The sequence below is a fragment of the Dinoponera quadriceps genome, unplaced genomic scaffold, assembly GCF_001313825.1.
Source record: "Dinoponera quadriceps isolate SergipeBrazil2010 unplaced genomic scaffold, ASM131382v1 scaffold3207, whole genome shotgun sequence".
NCBI lineage: Eukaryota > Metazoa > Arthropoda > Insecta > Hymenoptera > Formicidae > Dinoponera > Dinoponera quadriceps.
Genome location: NW_014557213.1, coordinates 202,851 through 228,416, shown reverse-complemented (window position 1 = coordinate 228,416; position 25,566 = coordinate 202,851). Strand labels below are relative to the sequence as shown.

General features: G+C 43.0%; 3 protein-coding genes across 4 annotated transcripts; 2 read left to right on the top strand and 1 right to left on the bottom strand.

Annotated features, from left to right (window-relative positions):
* The first annotated feature begins 2,907 nt into the window (after positions 1-2,907).
* LOC106748786 (coiled-coil domain-containing protein 112-like) lies at positions 2,908-6,689 on the top strand. The gene is made up of 6 exons (XM_014627650.1): positions 2,908-3,131; positions 3,241-3,344; positions 3,643-3,906; positions 5,207-5,858; positions 6,242-6,466; positions 6,538-6,689. The coding sequence occupies exons 1-6, from the start codon at positions 2,908-2,910 to the stop codon at positions 6,596-6,598; spliced, it is 1,530 nt and encodes a 509-aa protein (XP_014483136.1). The 3' UTR covers positions 6,599-6,689.
* Positions 6,690-9,526: 2,837 nt separating this feature from the next.
* LOC106748809 (nipped-B-like protein B) lies at positions 9,527-21,642 on the bottom strand. Of its 2 annotated transcripts, XM_014627681.1 has the most exons (3): positions 21,239-21,642; positions 20,982-21,119; positions 9,527-20,298 (listed from the first exon to the last, which is right to left on the bottom strand). In XM_014627681.1, exon 3 carries the CDS (start codon positions 19,872-19,874, stop codon positions 13,245-13,247), a length of 6,630 nt encoding a protein of 2,209 aa, XP_014483167.1. In that variant the 5' UTR covers positions 19,875-20,298; positions 20,982-21,119; positions 21,239-21,642; the 3' UTR covers positions 9,527-13,244. The 2 variants fall into 2 exon arrangements, with proteins under 2 accessions (XP_014483167.1, XP_014483169.1); XM_014627683.1 differs by lacking the exon at positions 21,239-21,642 and having other exon boundaries at positions 20,982-21,171.
* Positions 21,643-23,475: 1,833 nt separating this feature from the next.
* LOC106748790 (uncharacterized protein C19orf52 homolog) lies at positions 23,476-25,506 on the top strand. Its single transcript, XM_014627654.1, has 4 exons — positions 23,476-23,740; positions 24,370-24,533; positions 24,603-24,704; positions 24,798-25,506. The coding sequence occupies exons 2-4, from the start codon at positions 24,389-24,391 to the stop codon at positions 25,184-25,186; spliced, it is 636 nt and encodes a 211-aa protein (XP_014483140.1). The 5' UTR covers positions 23,476-23,740; positions 24,370-24,388; the 3' UTR covers positions 25,187-25,506.
* The last annotated feature ends 60 nt before the right edge of the window (positions 25,507-25,566 follow it).

Below are 25,566 nucleotides of genomic sequence, written 5' to 3'. Positions count from 1 at the left end.
TGCCTCTCGCCGGCGCGCCGCAGACGTAAACAAACCGTGGCCGGGTGCTTTAAAGGGATGCTGGAGCGACCGGTCATTACCGACATTACAGGTCCCATTACATTTTCTCTAACGGTTTTACACAATTTAAAAGCCTCTTATGCGTGTAAAATATACACACAAAGTGCGGAATGGTAAGCTGAAGACTAAAAATAAAAATAATTCGAAAAGTACACATAATGTTGCACTGTCTAGTACGTGCAGCTGTCAACTAATGGAAACGTTCGCTGTTTCACAGTTCGTATGTACTAAATAATTACCCCGCACTTTGGATTGCACTAAAAAACAATGGTGTGTCAACAAAAATAAGATCAAAGGTATAACAAGAAAGTAAAGTGATCGAACGGGTTTCATGCGCTATCTGTACGCGCGTGGTGTAGATGCAGGATGGTAAATGGAGCATTAATAATGCATAACTTTCTTTCTTTCTCTCTCCTGTATTCATTTAAACATGCTTGTTTTCATATCACATTTATTATATTAATAGTTACCGACATTTTTAATTTTGTTTAAATTAAGACATTTTCTTTTGTTGAAATTACTCCAACATCCCCTTAAAGCTGTCGATGCCGTGTTGAGGTCTTTTTGTATCGACGTTCCTCAAACTCTTACCATCTCATATTTTTTATAAGAAGCCTCTGTAGTCTCTTTTTACGTCTCTCGATGAAATATTACGCTAATAATGTTGCAATGCATGCGAAACGCGAGAGGTTTCTGTATTGAAAGTGAGATTGATTTCTTGGAAATGCACAAATACGTATATTTTGTTGCTTCTTCGTAAAATTGTTAATAATAATAGCAAATATAATCAAGATTATTTTCCGTGCTAAAAACACAGTTGACACAGATATCGATCGTCGACAACAACTGTCAAAATAGAGCTATCGGTAAATTCGTATTTCTACATAACTATCACGGTGGTTTAACCGACTTTAGATAAGAATGAGTATCAGAAGATACTATCGAAAGTCGTCGGTGATGCGTGATGTTTTACCAATGGGGCCTAAACGTTCGTGGATAATTAGAGAGCATTGACATTACCGATCGTTTCACTTCGTAAAGATGGCTTTAACAGTACATGCACGATCAACAGAAATCATACGTACGCTATTTTATTCGAGACTTACCGACTTTCCTTTCGGAGGATGGAAAGCTCAGAACGTAACGATTCACGCAGCTAACTGTCACGACGAACAGGCGGTATCTCGGCCAACACTCCCGATAATAATCCTCCATGGACGAATGGAAAGTGCAAAGCGCTGCGATCGAAAAATTTAAACTTCGGGCCGCCATTAGAGAGAAAAGACGCACGCGACACTTAGTCCGACAATCTCGAGCGATTTTTCGCGAAAGGTTCATGCCCGGTGTGCAGTTGACGACGCTCTCCCGGCACTCCCGACGATAATTCGCGCGCGAGACTCCGTCGACGAAGCGAAAACGCAAAAAACAACGGTTCAATTTCCGCGCAGCCATTACGTGACGATCGCGCGAAACTTGGTTCGTTTCGAGATACTCGCTGCCTACGACCGTTCGACGATATTCCGTTGAGTGGATGCGCGAAGTTCACTTTCGACACTCCTGGCGACGATAATTCGCGTGCGAGACTCATCTTGGGCGAGTAGAAACCGCGATAAATACGGAGCGTCCTTCCGATCCGTACCGCCGCACCGAGATCCGCTCCGTAACTGACTTTGCATATGGCGGCGATTGAGTACCTCGAAGTTCAAATTTGCGAGGTATCGATGCGGCGCGCGCCGCTTGAGCCCCTTCGACTGAAAGGGATTCATTCCCCTGTTGCAAATTCATTAAAAATCGCACGATCCAAAACAACTCGGAGGAGTTTTGACGTCTAAAGTGTCAAAAGGAGCAATATTATAAATCTTTTCGCTGAGGTATGCTTCAATCGAAAACCATCCGTTGTATGCGGAGTGATATTCACGTCGTTCGCTGGAAAGTGATAATAAAATGCCGATGATAAAACCAGTTCAGGGGGAAGTAGTTTAAGTGTTGCACGGTCTTTTTCATGATTTTCTTAGAAAATTTCGAAACAGGATAACAAAATTTTAATGAATTCTTCAATTAAAACGGTTTAATAGACTAGTGTAGACCGAGATATCCTCTATTCGCTTTGCATTTTCGTTTTTCGTTTTTGTTCTGCTGCCGAAAGGATATATTTTTACCAGTGATAATGACAATGCCATCGTGTGTCAATTATATAATATTAATATATTTGCGTATCGCTACTTCTCTACTTATATCTAATTAGGTTCTCAGACCGTCGTATTAGTCACAATACTGTTTTTCTCGCCTTTGGTTCTGCTCCATACCAATTCATTATTTATTTTTAAACTTTTAATTTTTATATTGTATTTCTTCATCTAACAGGTTATTCGAGGACTATTTAAGTTATTCCAAACATCTGGTTGGTTATTAATTTTGCATTTATATTAAATTATATTAATTATTATATTATTATATTAATTATACATTTATTATGCATTTAAATGCTTCAATACACTATCTCAGATATTTTATTATATTGAACATTTTTACAATATTCCCTGTAAATAAATACGGATAAATTAAAAATTGCTCTCGTCACTTTGACCAAGCTTATTTCTCTCTGTACATTGCATCGTGGAACAGCATATGGGTGTCTATCAGCAGGTGCAATTGTACTGGAAGGGAGACAGTTACGGTGTATTGCTATGGAAACCTATGTATAAAACTTTGTTGGGCCACGAACTCCAATAAATTCAGTCGGCCGAGTCAACTTATGTGAAATGACGCATCTACGAATTTTCTAAATTAAATTTCTTATTGGTATTATTTTGAGCAATAATCAATATTGCAATCGTGTGTGTAATAATGAATGGAACTAATCACGATGAAAACAAGAAGGAAAAACTAGTGATATCCTGCGAAAAAATATGTTCTGCCGAAAGCACAAAGTACAAGAATTCGCTGTTTAAGTTGAAGCAACAGGAGAGTTTGATAGAAAATAGTCTGCTTAATTGGATGGAGAGCATGAGACTGAAATCAGAAGTTATGCAACTTGTTTTGCGTGATATAAGTGACATCTCCAGAAAGAGGTAAGTGGCGAAAAACCAATTAGACATTACATTGCGTGAAGTTCAAGTCAACTCAGTCGTATTATAATGTTCTAACTCGAACATTCTTTTTTAATAAATTTTGTTAAAGAGAAATTTTGTTGGATGGCGTAAAAAAATCTTTGGAAGAAATTACAGAAGAGTTTAAATCGGCGAAATTCATCATAAAATGTCCCGAACAAATTCAAAATCTAGGTAAATATTTTAATGATCGTGTTATTCTCATTAGACAAAATTATTTTCGCACGTATATACCTTAGATCTGTAATTTTTAGTCACAGTAATTGATATAAGTAAAACATTATTACATTTATTTCAAGTTTTAACTGTACGTTATGCATTGTACGATTATAGAAAATTCCCTGTTTAATATTTTAATTATTAGCAGATCTACTTCAACGCGAAAATAAAAACTAAAATTCTTTTTATGACGTTGAATTCATTTTTCTTAATTTATAGCCGTGCTTAACTATCTATAAATATATTTATCTAGATACAAACGCGTACAAACAGCGACTGATAAGACTGTCACAAAAAATTCGGGATTTTCAAGAGTCCTGCCGGATTGAGTCCTTATCGCAGGAGCAAACAACGCTCGAATCTGAAGTACGCGAATTTAAATTGAATTTACATAAGTACGAGAACGTGACTCGTAACGTTAACAAACCGACTTTTGCCGCGTCCTCCAACAAAAATGCTAAAGGCAGTAAAGATTATAAGGAAATCCAAGACTTCCAAGCGCTAATTGCTAAAACAGGTATGCGCTTTCGCGTTCTTTTGCGGATCGACAATTGGAATTAAGCTGCAAAAATCCGCACAGCAAAAAATTTTGTGTTAAGCACATTGTATTAAACAATTTAACACATTTCACATGTTCCAATCTACAAAAATTATTGTGTTAATTTAACATAAGGTAAATATGTTAAAAAGTAACACAAATATTATATAAAAAATTAACACAAAATTAATACGTTAAACCCCCAGGTAGCTCAGTGACATCAGAGGACAATCATATTGATTTCAATATGACGTCTCTAACATGAATGTGACGTCAATATGACGTCAATATGACGTCTTTTGATGTCACTGTGCTACCTGGTTCGGGTACACTGAAATATAAAATGTGTTATTTTAACACTTACACATGTTGAATATCGCAACACAAAATGTTGAGATGACATAAATATAATATGTTAAATTAACATTTAACATATATAAATATGTTAACAAGGATCAATTTAACACACTTTTACTTTCATACAAAATATTTTTTACTGCGCGTAATTTGTGAGAGTCGTGCGTTATTCTATAATAAGTGATATTTCCATAGAGATATAAGAATAGAGGGAACAAGGGATATATGCTACCTGTAAGTGGAAGTGATAAAGGTCAAGAGAGAGATGGATGCCGAGTGTCCTATTTGTCTCTTTCTAGTCGAGCGCTGTGATTGGTTGTTACAATGAGCCGCCAAGACGACCACGCGACGTCAGGAGGGGAGAAAGCAGACTAAAATTTCGTTTTGTAAATATGCGTGCACATGTGTGTAGAATTAAAATTCGAAATAATAAATATTCGAACGTTAACAAAATAATAATTGGACGTGATTTGTTTAGAAATGAGGCATTGTTTGAAATGCAAGGCGAAGTCTTATCCTGGATGTAACCGCAGTTTTCACTCGTAAGAAAGTATAAATACGTAACCTCAAATAATTATATGTTATTTTTTCCTACATTTAAAAAAATATGTAAATGTTATAGGCTACCGAAGGATGTAGATATAAGGCGTAAATGGTTGAATATACTTCAACTACCTTTGTATTTTGAAGTGAAAACAGTATATATTTGCAGTGATCATTTTAGCAATGACAGTTTCTTTGAATTGGATGGAGAAAAATGTATAGCTATATCGTCGTTGGCGCGGCAGCCAATCCCAGCGACTAGAAAGAGACAGATAGGACACTCGGCATCCATCTCTCTCTTTGTCTCTATGACTTCCACTTACAAGCTTGTTCCCTCTATTCTTATATCTCTATGGATATTTCTCAATGTACCTCGCAGGCCACACCGATAATTGGAGCGACGAAGATCATCTGCTGTTCTTGAAGATGCGGCAAAAGTGCAGCAACATACCCGCCCTGGTGGCCGCCATTCAGATCAAATGTCCGGATTTAACTGCGGAGATCATAGTGAATCATGAGGCCTGGTACAAGGTTTATCTGAATTTGCATGAGAAGCAACGAACGACTGTCAGAGAGTGGCGTAAACAGAAAGAAATAGAGAAAGAGAAGAAAATCCGAGGAAATGAAGCGGCGGCCGAAAACATGACGGAAATTTCTCGTGGAAGATCGATTCCCGATATCACGGAGAAACTTCCGCCTGGCGCGACCAATAAATGCGAGACGAAAGTAGCAATGCCCAGCAACGTCGTCGACGTCGACAGCGTCAATCAGAAGAAAGAATTAATAAGACAGTGGAGAATGGAGAGAGAGAATAAACGTTCGATGGAAGAGCAGCAGTCCAAGATTTTGACAGAATCGAAGCTCGCCGCGCAAGAGAAACGCAAACAAGACAGATTAAAGAAAATTCGCGCGGATTTGATTGACTATCACGAGAAAAAACTGACAGAACTCTCCGCCACTCTCTCCAAAACATCGGGAAATGATTCGAGAACGGAACGGAAATGCAATCCGGCGATGATCAAGGCCTTCAGGTAATATCAGCTGTACTGAAAAAAGACTTGGTAATAAATAGTAAAATTTAGTGAATATTCGCCGACCAAATCTTTGATTACCGCAATCAAATAATTTAATTCCGTGTATTTTATATTTAGTATACGAAACTAAATTATTTGGTTGCAGTAGTCAAATATTTGGTCGGCGAATATTTACTAAATTTTAGTATTTATTACCAGGTCCTTTTTATCGATATGTTGACAAAGTTACACATGCGTTTTCGGGGCGATCACACGCTGAGTAAGACGAGAAAAACTGCGCGCGATATTCTTTTTACCTATAATTTCTAAGTCTAAATAACGAACATCGTACTGTGTGTCATGAACAATTCTCTAGTCGCGATTATCATTGACATTGACAGAAAACAAGACGAACAATATGCAAGAAGAAAGAAAAATATAATAGCGACACTACGAAAGCCGGCTAAACATCAAACGACGAAGATCGCAAGATCGCAGGTGACGAAAGCGCGAGATTACTCGACTCTGCTGAATCCAACCAAAGTTTGGAGCGAAAGGTGTAAAATGCAAAATCCTGACGCGAAGGAGCCGAGAAACTTACAATACATCAAGGACGTTCCTCGTTTGTACGTATATGCGAGTGAAACTTTTCTATTTATACTTCTAAAAAATCGATATTTCGCTATTTTTTATATAGATACGTCCAATGGAGAAATAAAGAGTCGATGGACATCAAGAATATCCCGACGTATGCCTGAGTCGATCATTTATCTCCCTCTCCGAACGACATTCATGCGTAACGTGTGGCAAGGACAAAAATAAAGGTACGGAACATTGATATATACTTATGTTTATTTTTCTTTACGAACGTACCTTTGTTTCTCTCAGACGATGTACATAATAAGTTATGAGTAAACGAGCATTGGATTTATCCGGAAGCGCCGTTTCGCGTGTTCGGCTCTCTTTATAGCTATATTATATTATAAACCATTCTGTCTGCATCGGTCGCTATTTTCACTTATTATCAAGAGCACGAAAGAGCGTGATAGAGAGAGAAAGAGAGAGAGAGAGAGAGAGAGAGAAAGAGAGTTGGAAGAAGGGGGGAAGAAAGAGAGTGAACGATGAGGAAGGGACAATCGTTGTCGACGCGTCGCGGATAACTCCAACTCTCGGCGGTTTTACTCAAATATATATAATATACTTTCTATTAATCATCTGTCTGTTAATTCGATATTCTTTCGTTTAGATTACCAAATACAAAAAACATAGGGATAATATAATGCTATGATACAAGCGTGACCGTCGTATCGCGCCGAATAAGATAGCCGGCTCGAAGAATCGCCCCGATGCGTTCAACTCCCACTTTATATCACTATATTATTAATTACTATTATATTTGTTTACATCTCGCATGGGATAATCGTACGCGGCGCGATACGACAGCACCTCTCTTCTTTTGTGGAGATACTTACGCGCGAAATCTTAAAACGTACTCTTTTTCGTCTCTTTCTTTAAACAGTGTATGTGTGCGTGTATATGTGTGTATGTGTGTGTGTGTGTGGTGTATACATATATATATGTATTTATATATATATATATGTATATATATATATATTTTTATTTTTCATATATATATTTATACTTTTTTATTTTATTTATTTATATGTAGAAATATAATTATTTAGAATTTATAATGCGCGCGTACCGCCTAGAAGTTTGTTTATTACAACGAACAATAAAATCGTTTAACCATTCTCTCGCGATTCTCTCACTCATACTTTCTGTCCCGACTGACAACACACGTCACGTCATTCGGTGCAACGGCTGCCGCAACTTTTACCACTAAATTCCGTCGAAATCCAGACACAATAAATATGTACATGCGAATATTTGTACAGCGGAGCCTCCCTTTCGTCCCCCCGTTGTAACGCATCACTAACATTTTGTCTGCTTAGTCGACGATAGAAGCCCCACGAATAATTGCGCTGCCTTTCGATATTACACACTACCCTAATATTCTTTGCTTCATTAAGCGATAATCCTATATCTTGTCTTCCCTCCCCTCCCGAATAATAATGGCTCTTCTCGATATCCGTTTCGCAACGACACGTCGTTTTCCCTATTGCATGAGAATCACGGCTCTCAGTTGCGAATTGTCGGTCGACAGATTGACAGGCTCGATGCGATCATCATTATTATAAAAAGTCTCGACTTGCGTCGAGAAAATCCGCGTAACATTGTTTCCTTAACGAGCGCCTCGAAGTGTCTTACGAGAAGCTTCAAAGTGGAAGATTGTCGCGAGTTACATATACGGCGATGTGAAATGGAAAACCTGCGACCCTTATTTTCGCAAGTGAGCGAAATATAAGATCGAAATCAGCTCGACCTTACGGACGACATGGATAAAGCTCTCGCTGCGCGAAAAAGTTTCTTTTTTTTTTGAAAGGGTTGCAGAACGCATGAAGTTATTGATAAATTTTATTAGAATTTTTACATTCGTGAATTATTTACAGACACTTGCATATGTATATACATACATATAGTATAATGTATATGTTTTTATATACACATGATACTACATGTACATGTACATCGTAGCTATCGTTACGTTTAGATTTAGGAAAGAGACTTTCTCGAATTTCCGCGATAATACTGAAAAAGAGGCTGACTTCGGAGAGAACTTTCCTGCTACCAAGGCCGCACGAAACCATATACAGCTCCCATTTTGAACATTTTTTGGTTTTTTACTTCCGTTGATTATACAAAACGCACAGTAGAAAAAGGTATATAAATACTGAGAACTCGGTTAAATTCGTACATTTATTTCTTCTTTCTCTCTCTCTCTCTCTCTCTCTCTCTCTCTCTCTCTCTCTCTTTCTCTCTCGTAAGACTCGTTATATCGATATTTACCAAACGTAAATAATTTTATACGAGGATTCGATTAACTAACGATTGACATGTCCTCATATTAATCGCGTGTCGTTCTTTCGAGTGAATTTCGGCGGGAAAAGGAGAAACTGCGCGTCAAAAGAAAGAAAAAAACAGTTCTCGCTTAATCTCTAGCATTGCACGCTTCGGGGACGGTACAGGTTCGAAAACGAGATCACGAGTTTTGCGATTACAATAAGAAAGGAAGTCTTGTTCCTCCGCGATCAAGCCTCTAGCGCTGAAATATAAAAGGTGATTCACAAATTGATAAATAATAATACTAAAATAATAATTACAATGATAGTAAGAGAGAGCAAATCGACCCATAAAAGTTTTCGATTACATTACAAAACTAGTAAATCATAACGGTGCTTTGGAGACAGCAAGCTATAAAAAAATATCGGGTTTTATTGTCCATCGAAAGCTTCTCGATAAGCGACACTTTTATTCTGTTTTTATTGAAATTTCGCAACCTCTTGCGCCAAGAGAAATTAACGAAAAATGCGAACGGTTACAAGAAGAGCGAGAGCGACACGCGCGCAAAATCAACGTTCCACCTGTCTGCGATCGAGAACGCATCTATAGTGATTTTGTGCAAAATTTGCGCGCTTGAGCGAAACAACGCGCGACGATTGTTATTCGTGTATTCGGTCTTTTTCCGATTCTGACAGTCGTCGTTCGTGAGAACCTGATGTGCTACGCAGTCTTCTACACAGAGTCTCGCATTCGCGTCCAACCAAGACGGGTCTTTATTTCTACTCTCTTTTCTTCTCCCTCTTTAAAAAAAAAAAAAAGAAATTCGTTACGCTTAGCAACCAAATTTCACTAGTCTAATCGCCAGAAACGCACATGGCCCGTTACTTTCTAATTAAACGCATTCTACAAATAGACTCCTCCCGAAAACACACGTCAATCTCCTCTCGCTCTCGCACACGGTTTACGGCATTCGTTGAAAAGAAAAAAACATATTTTTCTTTCTTTCGAGAGAGCCTCTACTCGCTTGTATGTAGAAAAAATAAGTGTAGTTTCACGTGATTACGTTTTATTTGTACGAGATAATTCTGGAAAAACTTCCTCTCGCGAGCCAAAAAAAAGAGAATAACAAAAATGTCCTCCCCTTGCAGAGAAGTGAAATCGCCACGTATACTTCCGCCGGCGCGCATCCTTAAAGCTAGATGAATGCATTCATATATGTTTTACTGCCAGATTTATTGACGTGATATAGACGGATGTACATCTGGGCCTCGATAAAGAGCGCGAGTTTTTATCATAAATCAAGGACGTGAGAACGTACCTTCTAGACCCTGCGTTCGTTAATTAAGTTTTCACGCGGATCCACGGCGATCGAATCCGCACGGTGCGGAAATTCCCTTGCGGTCGAACATTATAAATGCATCGTGTTGACGCGCGATCGTACAAACACTCCCTCGAAACGCAAAACAAATTATGCTTCTTTCACGACAGATCGCCCTGGAATCTCGGAAAAATCTCGGGATTTAATCAAATTGTAAAATAAGTCTCATAGCTGTGTATACTGACACCGGAAGCTGACACGGGGAGTTGAAAATATACATGAATAAATAACGGTAAAACTGAATGAACATTGATATTAGATAAAAATCTAATCATTTTTCTGCCTCTGTAATTCTCTGCGAAGAAAATTCACAGGTGATCGAACCGCGTCCAATAAAAATTTCATCGACACTTTTACTTTCCTGCGAGAAAAAAACGAAATATAGATGAAAACATGAGATCATATAAATTTCAGTGTGCAACATCATCCGTTCAATCGCCTCTCCAATCACTTCTCTTATATGACTTAAAAAACATAAAGGCTTGCGCGCAATCGATAGTTACACTAATCAACGTAATGGACAACGAATACCTCGGAGCGTTCGTTACAATGCGTATATCGTTTCGTAATGCCGCGAGGAAACGAAAGCAGACTCAGTACGTGCACGGAAGCGTTCGTTCGATCGAATCGTCGTCGTCGTCTCCGTTTCCAGACCGAAGAGATGCGCGCGCTCGATTAGTGACCTAAGATATAATAAATCACTATTATTCTTATCCGGTATCCTGAAGTTCTCTCTCGTCATATATCGAATATGTCTAAGTGGTGTTCAAGTTTGATTTAGTCGGACCGCGGCCCATCTCGCACTCGCATCTCGTAAGAGAAACGCGAGGATTTCGCCTTCGTTTTTTCTAATTTCCTCCCTTTCTCTCTCTCCCTTTTTTCATCGCGCCTCGCTTGTGTGTGTGACCTATAAACGTATAAAAAGACTAATCACCGCGAGAGATGGAAAGAAAATCACGAATACAAAATCCTTCCACGATTCACGAGGTCGCAGCTGCCACTCAACCTGATATCGATCGACGTTCGAATTTACAAGCACGATGAAAAAAGAGAGAAACACTTCGAATATTATTCGACCAATTTTCGTCGCATTTCTCCTCGGGCGCGGTAACGACCGCCGCACACATTAACAGTGGAAACGGAGACGAGAGCGAAGAGTGCAATCCCAAAGGCGGATTCATTCGTTAAGATTTCGTATAGATGGTGGTAGCTGGAAATGTCTCGATCACTCTTCGAGCAAATATCTGCATTTTGTATGTGTGTGTAGACTATATCTCATAAGCACATTTGGTATATTTTCAGGTTTACGGAAGTTTCTCTCAATCCTCAGATTCCCGATTGAGGCATCCCGAGGTCGCGGATTTCCTCGGAACTCCGCGAGAGTTCCAAGGGGCGGCAGAGGTGCCAATGCGAACTAAAGAGTCAGCGAGTCTTCTCATGGAGATGTTTAGGATCGCACCATACTTCACAAAACACACCGTGAATTTCAGCCGCGTCTCTTAACGCCGTTAGGAGGTCCCGCTTTTCGCTTTTCGTCGAGAATACGCAACTATCGTTACCTCTAAGCTTGTATAAAAACGATACCTTTTGTCTGTTTCTTTTTTTTTCTTTTTTTCTTTTGTCGTTTTCGTCGTTTCGTACCACCAAGGACGAGTGAGTGCGCGAAGCAAACTATATTGGGACAACATGAATCCTGAATAAATACTTAATATTACAACGAAATCTTAAGTATTTTCTTCGTAATGTCACCGCTATATAGTTTGTAAGAAAATAAGATACTTTACTTGAAGATTTTTATATACAGATATTACAAACAACATTTCGTAATGCATAGGCAATGAGTCCTGCTACACACCTCTATTATATATACCGCGGGGAGGGTCTATACGGGTCCGCCTAACATCGATGTTCGATTCGTGTCGTTTGCCAAAATCTTGCGAACTTTCGATTTGGTATCGCTCTTAACAACAGCAATTCCCGCTTATACCGACAATACCGATTTCTTTGAAAACTTCGAGTGAGTAATTTAATAAAAGTATTGTACTAGAAATTGTCAAACAACAGGAAGTGAGGGTTTTATGCGCTTTTTTACTTCCGATTTTTTACTTCAGTTAAGATTTATAGGATAGAACTGAACTCTGGTAAATTAGCATCATCGAGATAAGCAGTACTTGCTTGTCTCACTCTCGAAAAAGGAAGGAAGAGGGAGCAACGACGAATCTTATCGAGACCGATCGAACTATATATTGTTTATTTCCTTTTCTCTCCAGTTCTTGGCGCTACTCTCTTTCTCTCTTTCTCTCTTCCTCTCTCTCTCTCTCTCTTCACACAAATTTCTTTCTTCGCGAAAAGAAGCTAACCAACAACCGTACCACGTAGCCGTCACTATATGATATTATTTACAGATGAATTTTTGTTCGAACGTAATTTATTGTACTTGAGTTCTTCCGCGGAACTTGCTTCGCGGTATCTTCTCGGATACGAGTTCACGACCCGGGAGCTCGTCCGGCCGTCCCCGCTATCTCAGCGGAATCGCGCGAACCGCAGCCGGAAGCCACCCAGGAAGCTTCCGCTTCTCCGAGGAGAAGAAGAAGAAGCCAATCCGTAGCGAACCAAGCACCGCGTCGGTCGCACGAAATATTTAACGAGCCGATCTCGATAACAACGGCACAGCGGATCGATAAACCTAACGGACGCCAGCCGTTTCGGCCAACAACGTTATCCCTAACTCGACGTTAGATCGCGCTTAAAAATCTCGGGCTATCATTCTTATCGAGGATCTCTCCCTCTTTCTCTCGCTCGCACGCATTCCCACATCATCACTGCGGTTCTCCAAGCGGTCTCTCAGCCGAAGCGTTTCTAACGACTTCACCGTCTTCAAAGTCACAGCATAACTTCGACGGGGCTGGGGGTCATTTCGGGGAACAGGGGGGCAAAGGGACCATCGCACTGTAACAGCGTTACTCTATACTAGCGTCGTCTATCTTCAGTGTTCAGTCCACGCCCGGCCGGCACGCACATACACACACGCAGGCAAGCAGGCGCGCGCGCACACACATACGCACCATCACGGACATGACGCGTATATATATGTACACACAGGACGAGATGTACCACCGCACTCACACGAGGAAGTCAGGGTCACTGTAGTCCTCGCCACTGTCGCTACTGTCGGAGATTCTTCTCCTCTTCTTCTTCTTGTGCTTCCTCACCTTGTCCGTCTTATGCGCGCGGTGCTTACGGTGTTCCTTCGCGTCCGGATGGGCGTGTATCGTCAGTTTAGGGACTCGCGGTGTCGTCGGCGTTGTCACAGGCGCCACCGCCGCCACAGCCTGTAGCGAATTCACCGAGTTATTCGGATGCTCCATCGGAGCGGAGTTCAAGTTCGACTGCGGCGTTGGCAGCGACTGGTACTGCTGGCCGGCGACGTTTGCCAGAACATTGTCACTCGCGACACTAGTGTCCGCTATCGTCCTGCCGCTACCGTCGGCGTCCGGATGCGACAGTAACCTCTGGGTCGTGTGCTCCCCGGCCTGCTTGCTGGTGTCCGCGTGGACGTCGTTGCCGCAACCGTCGTCCTCCGGCTCCTCGGGATCGAACTTGAGCATGAGCTGCTTGAAGTCGAGATACTCTTTCACGAGCTTCTTCCTGCCGTCTGCGTCCAGCTCCTCGTTGGTCACGCCCTCGCGTAACCTCTGAAGCGTGGCCTTAGGCTCGAACTGCAGATTATTCTTACGATTCACCGTCTTCTCGTACACCTTGGCCGCTTCCGAGGGCGAGTACTGGCCGATCTTCGCGTCGGAAAAGCCATAGAGATCTTTGAGATGCTGTCGCAACGTCAGCAGAAGAAGGAAGCCTTGACTGGCGGTGACGTACTCCCTGAGCAGAGTGGTGTCGCCTGGTAACCTAGCCAGAAGAGCTTCCTCGTCCTCCTCGTCGTCCTCCTCATCCTCCAGTGACAGCAATTGCTCCGGTCGCGGTTGACCGTCCGGGCCCAATGTCTGCGTCGACGCGCTCTGCGGCTGCGCGCTGCTTTCCTTCGGCAGCAGCGCTTCCCTGAAGGACTGCAGCAGGTTCGTGCCGGACATGGAGATGATGATGTCGATGTGGTGGATAATGAACAGCGGCTCGTCCTGCACCTGATATGTAAAGTAGGCGAGATTGTCTGCCAGGTACAGCATCTGCGACAGGCTGGTCTTGGCGGTCTCGTCGAAGTGCTTGAGAAAGGACAGCACGATCGCCCGCCTCTGCTGCTTCGTGTTGCGCAATATCGTGTAGAGGAAGCCATTGAGAGCGCCCGGGAACTCACCCTCCTTAACCCGCATGCCCCTCACCGTGATGTCGTTCTGCAGGATCTTCTGCAGCCGATAGCTCAGCTTGATGCCGAACTGCGACTTCATGTGGATGAAGCCGGGATACTTCTTCTCGATGTCCTGCAACTGCTTGTCCGCGCTGTGACTGACCACTTTCTCGCAGTCGGTGCTCATGCAGACCAAGTAGGGCACTATCTGGACGGGATGCACCAGGCCCTGCGCCAGGATCAGCTGGATGACCTTCAGTGCTGCGTGCCGCACGTTTATGTTGACGTGCAGAAAGGACTCGAGGATCTCCTTGATGTAGAGCTGGATAACGGTGCTCGCCATGCCCGACGACACGTCGCCCATCTCCTTCAGGTTCTCCTGCTTCGACAACTTCGCCCACTCAAGGTCTTGCTTGATCATCCGCTTCTCTTCCTCCTGCAAATACACTTCGATATTATTTAGCACCTGGATCCGCATGTGTACCAACGCGTGCTCCGACGTGAGCAGGTGATGGTAGAGCTCCTTCAGTTCCGGCAGCATCATGAACTCGTAATGCCGTATGCAGAGGGAGCCGATGGCCGACAGCGTGAAATGTCGAATGTCGTCGTTGTCCAGGTGAACGAAGTAGCTGAGCGTCTCGAAGACCTGGTCCTTGATGTTCTCCGCCAGGCCTTCTATCACCTCCGGATCCATGAAGTTGAAGTGACGCAGCAACAAGCCGACCGTGAACAAAGCTCTCCGGAAGAACGGCCTGTATTTCAGCAGCATGGGATTCGTGGGATCCCTCTCGTAGAACGATTTGTACTCCGTCAAGTGTCCGTAATATTTCTTGAAGCAGTCTCGTATTAGCTTGAAATTGCGCGTTACGTTATTGACTATGGAGCCTAAGCAGGACAGGCAGCTCGCGACCACCGACCTGTCGTGCTGCAAGATTAGTTTCACAGAGTCCTCCTCCAACTGCGCTAAAAAAGTTTCGCTAGGGTGTTCCATCAGAGGCACGACCAGTTCGAGCGTGTGAGCGACGCTGCTGATGATCTGGTAGTCGCCCTGCGTTTGACACTTCAGACTCAGGTAAGGCTGCAAGGTGATGGCGTGATTGACCAACAGCCGCGGCCGGATCTTCGCGAAGAGATAGAGCGTCGTCAGGCAGGCGACCAGCCTCTGCGACGAGCCCTTTCTCTTCGATTTCTCCGTATCCTCAAAGTTCGTCTCCTCCAGCCGCAGCACATTCTCGATCAAACAGTCCACGATCTGCCGACAGGCCGTCAGCAAAGCCCGTGGTGGCTCCGTTTGCATCTTTGTGCTGTCGTCCTTGTCCTCCTTCGGCTTGAAGAGACTCACCAACAGCTGCTCGAACCACTCGAGCCCCATGTCCTTACTGGCCGCCACGACGTCCGTGATGTTCATGACCTTCCTCAACAACGATTCGGAGTCGAGGGTCGGACGCTCTCTCACCGGGGTGAACCACATGTTCTGGAACACCTCCATAACGAGCTTGCGGATGCCCTCCTCGTCGTTCACTCTCCTGATCATCTTCACGCATATCTCCGGGATCTTCGGGAAATCGGGGCATTCCATACAAATATCCTTGAGAATCTTAATGACGCGCTTACGCACGCTCACGCCGGTGTCGAGGATTCTGGCCGACAGCATGTCGTAATACTTGTCGATCAGCTCGGGCCTGCTTAGGACGAATTTGCCCACCAAGTCAACCGCCGCCTCTCGCACGGACGTCGAATGGTCGAGAAACGAGTGCTTCACGCCCAGCTGCATGTCCACCCTCGCCAGCACGCTCGGATCAGCCTCGACGATCATCGTCAGGCACTTCATGGCCTTCGTTCTAATAGCGATCGACGATTCCGTCAATACGTGGAGGATCTGCTTGAGGTATCTGTCGAAGCTCTGCGAGAACGGCCGTTTCGACGCGAGATACTGCGAGATCAGCTCCGCGGAATTGTAATCGATGTACGTCTGAAGAATGTCCAGCTTTGTCCCGGTGCTGCACGGCCTTATTCTGCTGACGATGTATTTCTTCTTCTCCTCGATGATCCTGTAAGCCTCCGAGTTCTTCTGCTCGTTATTGTCGTTTTCGTCCGGGTCTTGCTCGTCCAATTCGGACTCGGTGTCTTGGTCGCTGTTGTGGTGCCGGTTCTTCTTCTTCGTCCGTTTCTTATGCATCTTCTTGCTCGGGCTGTTCTTCATCTGACCCACCCGAGACTTCTCCAGCGCGCAGTCCCGATACCACTGCGCCAGATAAAAGTGACGCGCGTACCCGAGAGCGGAGTCCTTCGTCCCGTTGACGGCCAGATAGTCGAGGAGCACTTTTTGCAAGAACACCGTCCTCTCCTCCTCTTCGTTCAATCCCACGATGTCCTTGTCCTTGATCTGATCGTAATCCGAGTCCTTCTGCTGCTCGAGCTTGATGTCTCTTATGATCTGATCGATGGTCGACAGTTTGCATTGCGAACTGACCGCGTCCTTGCGCAATCTAGCCGCTACCACGCCGAGATAATCGATGGAGGCCACTCGCAGCGACATGTCGGAACCTTTGTTGGAGAAATGACCCACCAACAGATTGCCGAGGAGGCTCAAGAGCAACTCGGCGGCCGGCCACTCGGGTTTATTCACCGTCGCTAACAGGTCTTGCACGAAATTCTCGAACAACGGCCTGTAATCGATCTCTTCGCCCTTACTGCCGCATTTGTTGAGGAACACCGTTAAAAAATTCCCGGCGATTCTCGTGGCGGTCTCGTATCGGTTGATGATAAATACGTCGGCGTCCACGTGACTGGACCGCCTGTCGTCCTTCTTCTCGTCGTCCTCCTTCGTTTTCGAGTACGACAGAGCATTGTCCGACAGCACCACCACGCATTGGATGAGCTGCAGAACCAGCGCGGTCAGCATCTGTATGTGGTCCTCCGAATTCAGCCTGTACGTGCGCAAGCTTCTCTTGCTGCTGGGTAATCTCGCTATAGACGCCAAGATGTCGTCCAGCAGCAACCTCCGGTGCTTCTCGTACTTGGTGAATATTATGGTGACGAGTTTCAGCGCGCTCAACTGGAGGTCGCTCACCGACTCGACAAAAAACGGCGCGACACCCAGCGAGGAGGCGTGAAGAACACTTGTGTCCGTTAGAACCTGTATGTTCAGCAGCTCGGCCAGAAGACCCACCAGCTCGTGCATCTTGTTGTAGACCTGCAGGATGCTCTTCTCACGCACCTCCTTCATGTGGCCGCGTTTCTTTCGCCCGCTAGAATTATAATTTTCAGTCTTGTTCTTCGTGTCCGTCTTGTAGACAGGGTCGAAGGAGGGATAGATCGTGTTCTGCAACTGAAACTTCATAAAAAGGACTATTCGGTCGATCACGTCTTCCAGGTAAACCGTTTTCGGCATATTGCTAGAGGTCATAATGTGTAGCGCTATCAGTGAGGCGTCCACGGCACGCTGCACCCGCTCCATGGCCAGCTGCATCCACAGCCGACCTTCCTCGACGTCGTCGTCCGGGTCTACGAGCGGCGACACCCTCGCGCCGTCCCGTATGTTCTTCTCCAAGATGTTCAACAGTCTCACCAGTTTGTCCGTGGGTATGGACTCCATGGCGCCGAGGGTCTTGAGTTTCGCCGCTTCTGTACAAAGGTCGTGCAGCTGATACTTGGGAATGAGCATTTCCGGGGGCACGTCGCCGTCATCCTCCGTATCGGCGTTCGCCATGGCGTCCTCGGTGTTCTCGAAGATGGTCTCTATGGTGGAGTTAAATCGCTGGTACATATTGGTCTCCATCAGCTCCTCCACGCTCAATTTCGCTAACACAGGCACTAGCTTCTTCTCGATCTTGCGTATTTTTGGTTTCGTAGGCGAGAACGCCGCGTCCCGCTTCTCGTCCTCCTCGTCCTCGTCCGTTATCCTTTTCCGCCTCCGCTTGTCCTCGCTCTTCCTCCGTTCCGCCCGCTCCTTCTCCCGTTGCACCTGCCGCTCCTTGGCGCGCGCCTTGAAGTACTTGTTGTTCTTACCTATCTCCTCCTCGCTCTCCGAGTCGGTCTTGGCGTCGTCGCGGTTCGAGATCCCCATCTTCGCCGCGCGACTCGGCGACTTCTCCGCGAACGCCGTCAGGCTCTTCTGCATGAGCGCCTGGTCCGCCAACGATATTCTGTTCAACATCACGACCGGCTCCTTCAGCTTTTCCGTCAACGGCACTTTCATACCCTTCTCCGAATTGTTGTTCTGCTGATGCTGCATGCTGGACGACCCGTTCGCTGCGGAGTCTAAAGCGTTGACTATGTCGGCGGCGTGGATATTCGGATAAGACGTGGTCGGCGGAGTCGGCAATATGTGTTGCACCGCATGGTGATCCACGCTTTGCCTCGCGTCGATATTCTCGATCGACAGATCGATGTCGGGAAGACCGGTCACCGGGTCGAGAAGGAACTGCTGATTCTCCTGCACCGCGCTGTCGATATCCAGCGGCTGGCCGCTGCCCAACGCGTGATGCACCTGCTGATTCATCATCGGATCGTACAGATTCTGCTGCATCCCCATGGCCGGATGCAGCGGCATGTTCGTGTGCATGGGAGACGCCATGTGCATGTTGTGCTGCGGCGTCATACCAGCCATGTTATGATGCTGCGGCGTCACGTTGCCGAGTGACGTCAAAGGCGCATTCGGAGGACTTATGTGGGCCGGTGAGTACATGTTCGGCTGAAGGGCTACGTTGGACATGGGATTTATGCAGTTCGCGTCCTCCTGCATATGTTGGGGCGTCGTCAGCGTTCTCGTTTGTTCGGTCATCACGTTTCCTCGGGGCGACGGAGAAGGCACAGCGAACGGGGACATCTGCGAGATGTCCGCGTGATTCTGCGGCGTGATCGGCATCCGCGGATGTTGCGCATGGGAGATGCCGGTGGCCGCCACTGGCGGCGGAAGTACAGTCCTGGCGGCCGCAGAATGAGCCGGACTACCTTGCGGCGTTTGCCTGGACCCTGAAGAGCTCGAATAGGACGGCGAGAAACGGCCATAGTTCGCCGGCGACTGATTCGCGTGCAGCATAGGCGTACCCTGCGTCCAGTTTCTCGGTGAGTTGTGCTGCGGTCCCTTGAATACATGTGGATTTATCTGTAAGATCGCTTTCAGCAGCTCGGGCGTGTCCTGCTCGGTCTCCAGCGATTGTTCCGCACTCGCGTAATTGTCCTTGAGTTCGATGTGATCCGCCGAGGTCTGCGACAGAGACAGAATCAACTGCGGCACGAGATTCTCGTCGCGAACGCTCAGCAATATTCGCGCCTCCTCGGCCACTCGTGGATGAAACAGCAAGGACTTGTTAGTCAGAGTCTGTGGCAGCGGAGTCGGTAGGGGCATTTCAGGTAACAAGTCGGTGAGACTCGCAATACCAGCGAGGGTAGTTATTGGCACACTCGGTACAACCCCATTCATTTTGAGTTTGATTTGTTCTGGCATTACAGCCTGGACAAAAGAGGAGGAAACCAAATCAATTTTAGCGTTCCTAAGTGTCGCCTGGGGCTCGTGGGACAGTACGATGCGCTGAGCACTGCACAGGCATGCTACAAATACTTGTTCATGATATGCAGTAAATATAAATCAATAGTACGTGTCTTAATGCACTGATTACACAAACGTCTAAATAAATCATCGTTAAAATTTTGTCACTACGCATCTCAGGACATACCGACACAAATGTTTCACCGTTGAACGGAATAATTTCTATTCCTCTTTGAAGAAACACTAGCCCTAAGGCAATTATTGGGAACTTCACAAAGTCCTTTTTAAGTTCCCATGTTGCACCATAGGAGTTTCAACCGAATTTCGATGAAGCTCGTGGGTCCTCCAATAAATGATCCATGTTTATTAACACTTTGTCTTCCTGCAAATAAAATACCGTATATAGAATGTTACTTTACAAACATCTTTTTCATACATTCTAATGTAAATAAAATGCTCAGGTTTTTTTTTTTTCAAAAAAGAAAATAAAATTAAAAAGTAGTACTCATCAGGGATTAAAAAAAATATTAATGGAGAGATAAGTATGAGAAGAGCAAAAATTAAAAATTAGCTTAAATCTGTTACAATGCAATAATATGTGCATCTAGTTTGTATTACTATATGTAAACTCTGGCACTATACATTATTATTATATTCTCTATTATTTTTCATCAGTTAAACTCAAAAGTAAACAATAATAACAAATATTGTAAGCTTTCCCATAAAACACTCATAAATGACTCATATATAGTACTGACACAGCTTTTTCAAGTGTTATCAATACATGCAAAGCACAACACAACATTGAAAAAAAAATGACTCTTCAACGAACAAAATTCATTTAGCTCTCATTGTAAAACCTATATATTTGTGTGAAGTAGCCATTCTCTGCGCACAAATACAGCATAATCAGCTGTTACAACACACATATAACCGAACAGAAGTGATTTCAACAACACAGTGATAGGCTGGAGAAAAACACACAGTGATCCTTGGTTGTGCCCGCCACCTCCAAGATACGGATCTCAACCGGTCACCAGAGCACACAGCACAGCACCTATTTACCTTTTCTGCATTAACGCGAACCATCCAGCGTTATACGTCGCGCGACACTGTATCGTCTGTGGGGACCAGGTGCAGCTGCAGCGAGAAGGAGAGGGGGTGCTCGCGAGATCCTCCTCCGGGCCACGAACGCCACGAGCACTGGTGAGCAAGAGAGAATACGTCACTTGCGCGGAGAAACGCCGTGTCTACGTCTCTGGCTGGAACAGCGGAGCAACGTGACGCGGCGCATCGCGACGGCCCCGTGGCCACTCGCTTACCCGTACTATTTACGTTGGCCGACCGCCGTTCCGTTGCTGTCCGCGTTTTGGCGGGAGGCCCGGGCGCGTTTCGCGGCCCCGCGTCGCCCCTCGCTGCCGGCAGATCCTCAAGGATGGCGTGGCGGCTGGCGCGGCGGCTCCTCGCCGCGGGACTCACCGCGAATACACCGTCGTCCGGGCGATGCTCGCTCAATTGTCATCCGCGGGGCTACACGGTGGCCTACTTGGTTGGACGCGTTTCCACGTCGGTCACGACTGGCCTCGGGCACGACTCTTTATCACGACACTGCCCTCACGCACATTTACCGCGGCGTCGCGCAAACATCGCCGCGTCGTAGACGCTACGTCGCCCCGTAAACCGTACTTATAGTGGGAATGCGAAGAAAACAGACACAAAGGCGTCCATTTTGCTCAAGCAGCGAGTTAGCGGAAGTGGCGTAGTGGATATCGCTCTCGGACCAGACGCAGGTATTACCGGCGGGGCGCTACGCGGCGTCGCGCGACCAGCGGTTCGCTCTAACGCTTCCGACGCATCCGCATTGGCGCGTCGTTGAGCACTCGGTTCAGCCTTTGACCCGATGCAAGCTCCGTCAAGTTCTAAAACGTACGCAGATTTCAACAGGCTATGCCCCGTATTCTGAACTCTCTTTTATCGATAAAAGTATTCGGAATGCGACACCTCAGCCAATCAGACGGTTCTTAAGCCACTTTTAGTGGCACTTTTACTGATAAAAGAGAGTTCAATATACGGGCATTTAATTTCCATAAAAATGATAATAGAACTTCAAAGCCGGTGTTCATAGTCAAATTTTATATTTAAGACTGTCTTAAATTAATCTTCTGATGTTTTGTAATCAATGAAATGAATCGTACAGCATCTGAAGATAGATTTGAGACGGTTTTATATATAAGACCCGACTATGAATACCGGCCTAAAATGTTTATTGAACAATTTAACTGTCATTATTTTTACAGAAGTTATAGCCTGTTGAAATCTGTAGTTGCTTTTCAGCATGAAACACAAGTCGACACGAATCTGGTTATATCATTATTTGTCCTTATTTTACATTTGGAGTCTGTTCGTTTTCGCTGCACCGCTGAACTAGTGCAATAAGTTGAAGTGAGACAAGTATATGTTTTCTCACTTCAACTTATTGCACTAGTTAAACGGTGCAGCGAATACGAACAGACCTTTGATAAAGAAAAGGATAAGTGTCAGTCTACAATAGGTAAACTATATAGTAAAAAATAGTAATATGAAATATATACTGGGAGACAAGCTAATAATTCGTTTTAATAAATTTGTTAAAAAAATCGTAATATAACCTCAGACCATGCTTGCTAATTAAACCTTTGACTGTCTTCAAGCATATTTGTCAAATTCAGAATAGACTTCGTTTGTTTAAGAAATGAATGAATAAAAATTGATCATCACACATGTGTGACACTAGACTCTCAATAGAAATCGGTATGTCACACACATATGTGATGCTGGTAGCAACGTGTTAAAAAATTTACATACACATCAAAGCGTATGAAAACGTCCGTACGAAATTTTCATGTTTAATGTGCATAAATTTCTTGAACTAGTGCAGACAATATAGCTAAAAAGAACAGACCATATGTTTCTGGCTTGAATTATCGCCAAAATTGCCACTGCCAAATTCTATTGTTAGCCGGCAGGGCTGCGTTCTAAAACCCTATTGACGAATAGCATTTAATTGACCAATCAGAAAGAGAAAATTTCTTCATGATCATGATTGGTTAATTAAATACTATTCTGCTTATCGAGTAAGGTATTGGAACGCAGCTCTGCAGTGCACTGCGACAGATCTAGTTCTATATAATGTATCTGGTTCCACTTTTCCCTATGAGCGGAAATGTGAAAAATTTTATATCAAAAGTCTCGTTATGTCAATATTTCCGTAATTCGAAAAGTTACATGATCGCTAAAGTCGTCGAGTTTACGTGAGACTTTTTATATTTCTGCTTCTAGAATTAAATGAACGCTGCTCGATAGCGAAGTAATTTCGGAACGGCTGCAAAAGTAGACTGTTATGACGTCATATTACTTGCACTATTGGTTGTAAAAATGGAACACAGCCGTGATTGCTCTAATATCTCGAGGTGGCACTCGTGAAGATTGACTACAGTTTCAGGAGATGTAAAAATTATATTGTTATTAAATTTAACTTCATATAAATAGTTTGAAAGTCGCAAAAGATCTCTCCGCGCAAATAAATAAGTTGACTGGTGAAAAAAATGAAAGTTTAATAAGATAAGATTGTTGTAAACTAGATCCGCGAATCTTATTTCTGCTCCATTTCCCAATGCAATTTTAGTGCAACTAAAATGAACAAATCTATGCAATTTACTAGATTTTTTAATGAGAGACGAACAAGCATGTGCATATTCCTGTATAGTACATAATTCAATGAGTAAATATACAAAATATGAACCATCTTGAATTTCAGTGAGAGTGTACTTATTTCACGCCTTTTGGTATGTAAAACAAGATTTAAATTTTTTAACATTATTGTTTGTCATAATAACAGGACTTTCAATCTTTGAAATTGATGTTTTGCAGGTTAAGTCTAGTAGTATTAGGTTTCATAAATGCCTTTTAGGTTTCATAAATAAATTTTTTAAAGTTTTTTCACGATTTTCAACTTAGTATCCTTATCCTGCAGACTAAATATGTAAAATTGAAATTTGTACAAATAATCCTAGTTAAAACGTTAAGGCATTTATACAACCTAATATATTGATATGTTGAATCACAGTGATAATGCTATAATAGAAAATTCAAATAAAAAATTATTATTTACATAAACTAAGTTAAACATACATATCTTTTGCATGAAAACACACTAACAGTAATGGTATTATAGTTTAAGTTACAGTAGCTTGAAACAATTTTTATCAATAGTTATATATTTTACATGATTTTTTAAACACTTTAATCATTTTTTTAATCTTACTTTTATCGACAAATATATATACGGAGCAAGTATATTTTTGTTGAGACTTAAAAACTTGATAACATCTGTATTCTAAATGTCTTCCAATATATGATTTAAATAATAAAACATAATAATAGTTATATTTAAATTTAGTAAAATTGATTTCAGTCAAAATCTCTATTAAAATATGAGTTCCCAACAAATGGTTCAGATGGCTCATAAGCTTAGGACAGCTCTTAGGATCCCTACAGATACACTTAACAGAATTAGCATCAAAATAAAAAATTATGAGATGCCCGGAAGGATTAAAGGAACCTTTCTCGAACGTTGGGGTAAATTAAAATAGTAAATACTGTTGAAATTATAATATTGTTATATTAGACATTTTTATTGTTTTTCAGCAAAATATTGGCACAACCTCTATATAGATTATAAAGATGTAGCAATTGATGTAGCCAAAGATTGCAGAAAGCATCCTATACGTACCACGATATACACTACATGTATTACTTTTTCTATATATTTCCATTTTATACCGCTTTTTAAATAAATATTACGAATTACTTGTTATATGAAAAATAATCATGTGGTGACAGTTTTAGGAGCTAACTTATATTCTGCTATACACAATCCAGATGAAATTTCGTTCAGAGATACCATGATAAAGTACAATTTAAAATTAACACTGCTGGGAACACCCATACGCAATCCTGTTGCTGTGGAGCATATAGAACGGTTGCAGCAGTACTACAATGAAGGAATCATCAGGAGATTAAGTTTGGGTATCTTATCCTTGATCTGGATAGATAATTATGATGAAGACTGTTCCTCTTACAAAGCTGTGTGTCCATACCTCAAACCACGTTACATAACTTTTTACGAAAGAATAATAGATGTAGGTTTTTTAGACAAGTGGTGGATATTAGACAACAAAATGAAAGACTATGATGTAAATGAAATTGAATTTAATAGTTTGACAGAATAATATACAAATATTGCCTAAATAGTGTTACAGATTCCCATTATCAGTATTGTATGTATGGATATACATGCGATTCTCCAATAAAAACCTTTCCTTGTTATTTATGTAATCTCATAGAAAAAAAAGTAAATGTAACTTCTTGTAAGGAGTTCTGCATAACAAATATATATATATTTATAAATTAATAACGGGTACAGAAATGCTGTTGTGTACATAAAAACTATCTTTGATATTGTTAATTTTGTTAACAACGTTAACAAAATTTTATTGTAAAACAGGTATGTTTGTAAATATTAAGACATTATTAAAGTTATACAAATTGAGGAACATTCTCTTTCTATCATATTTATAAAATATATTAACTCCATAAAATTTGTAAGAAA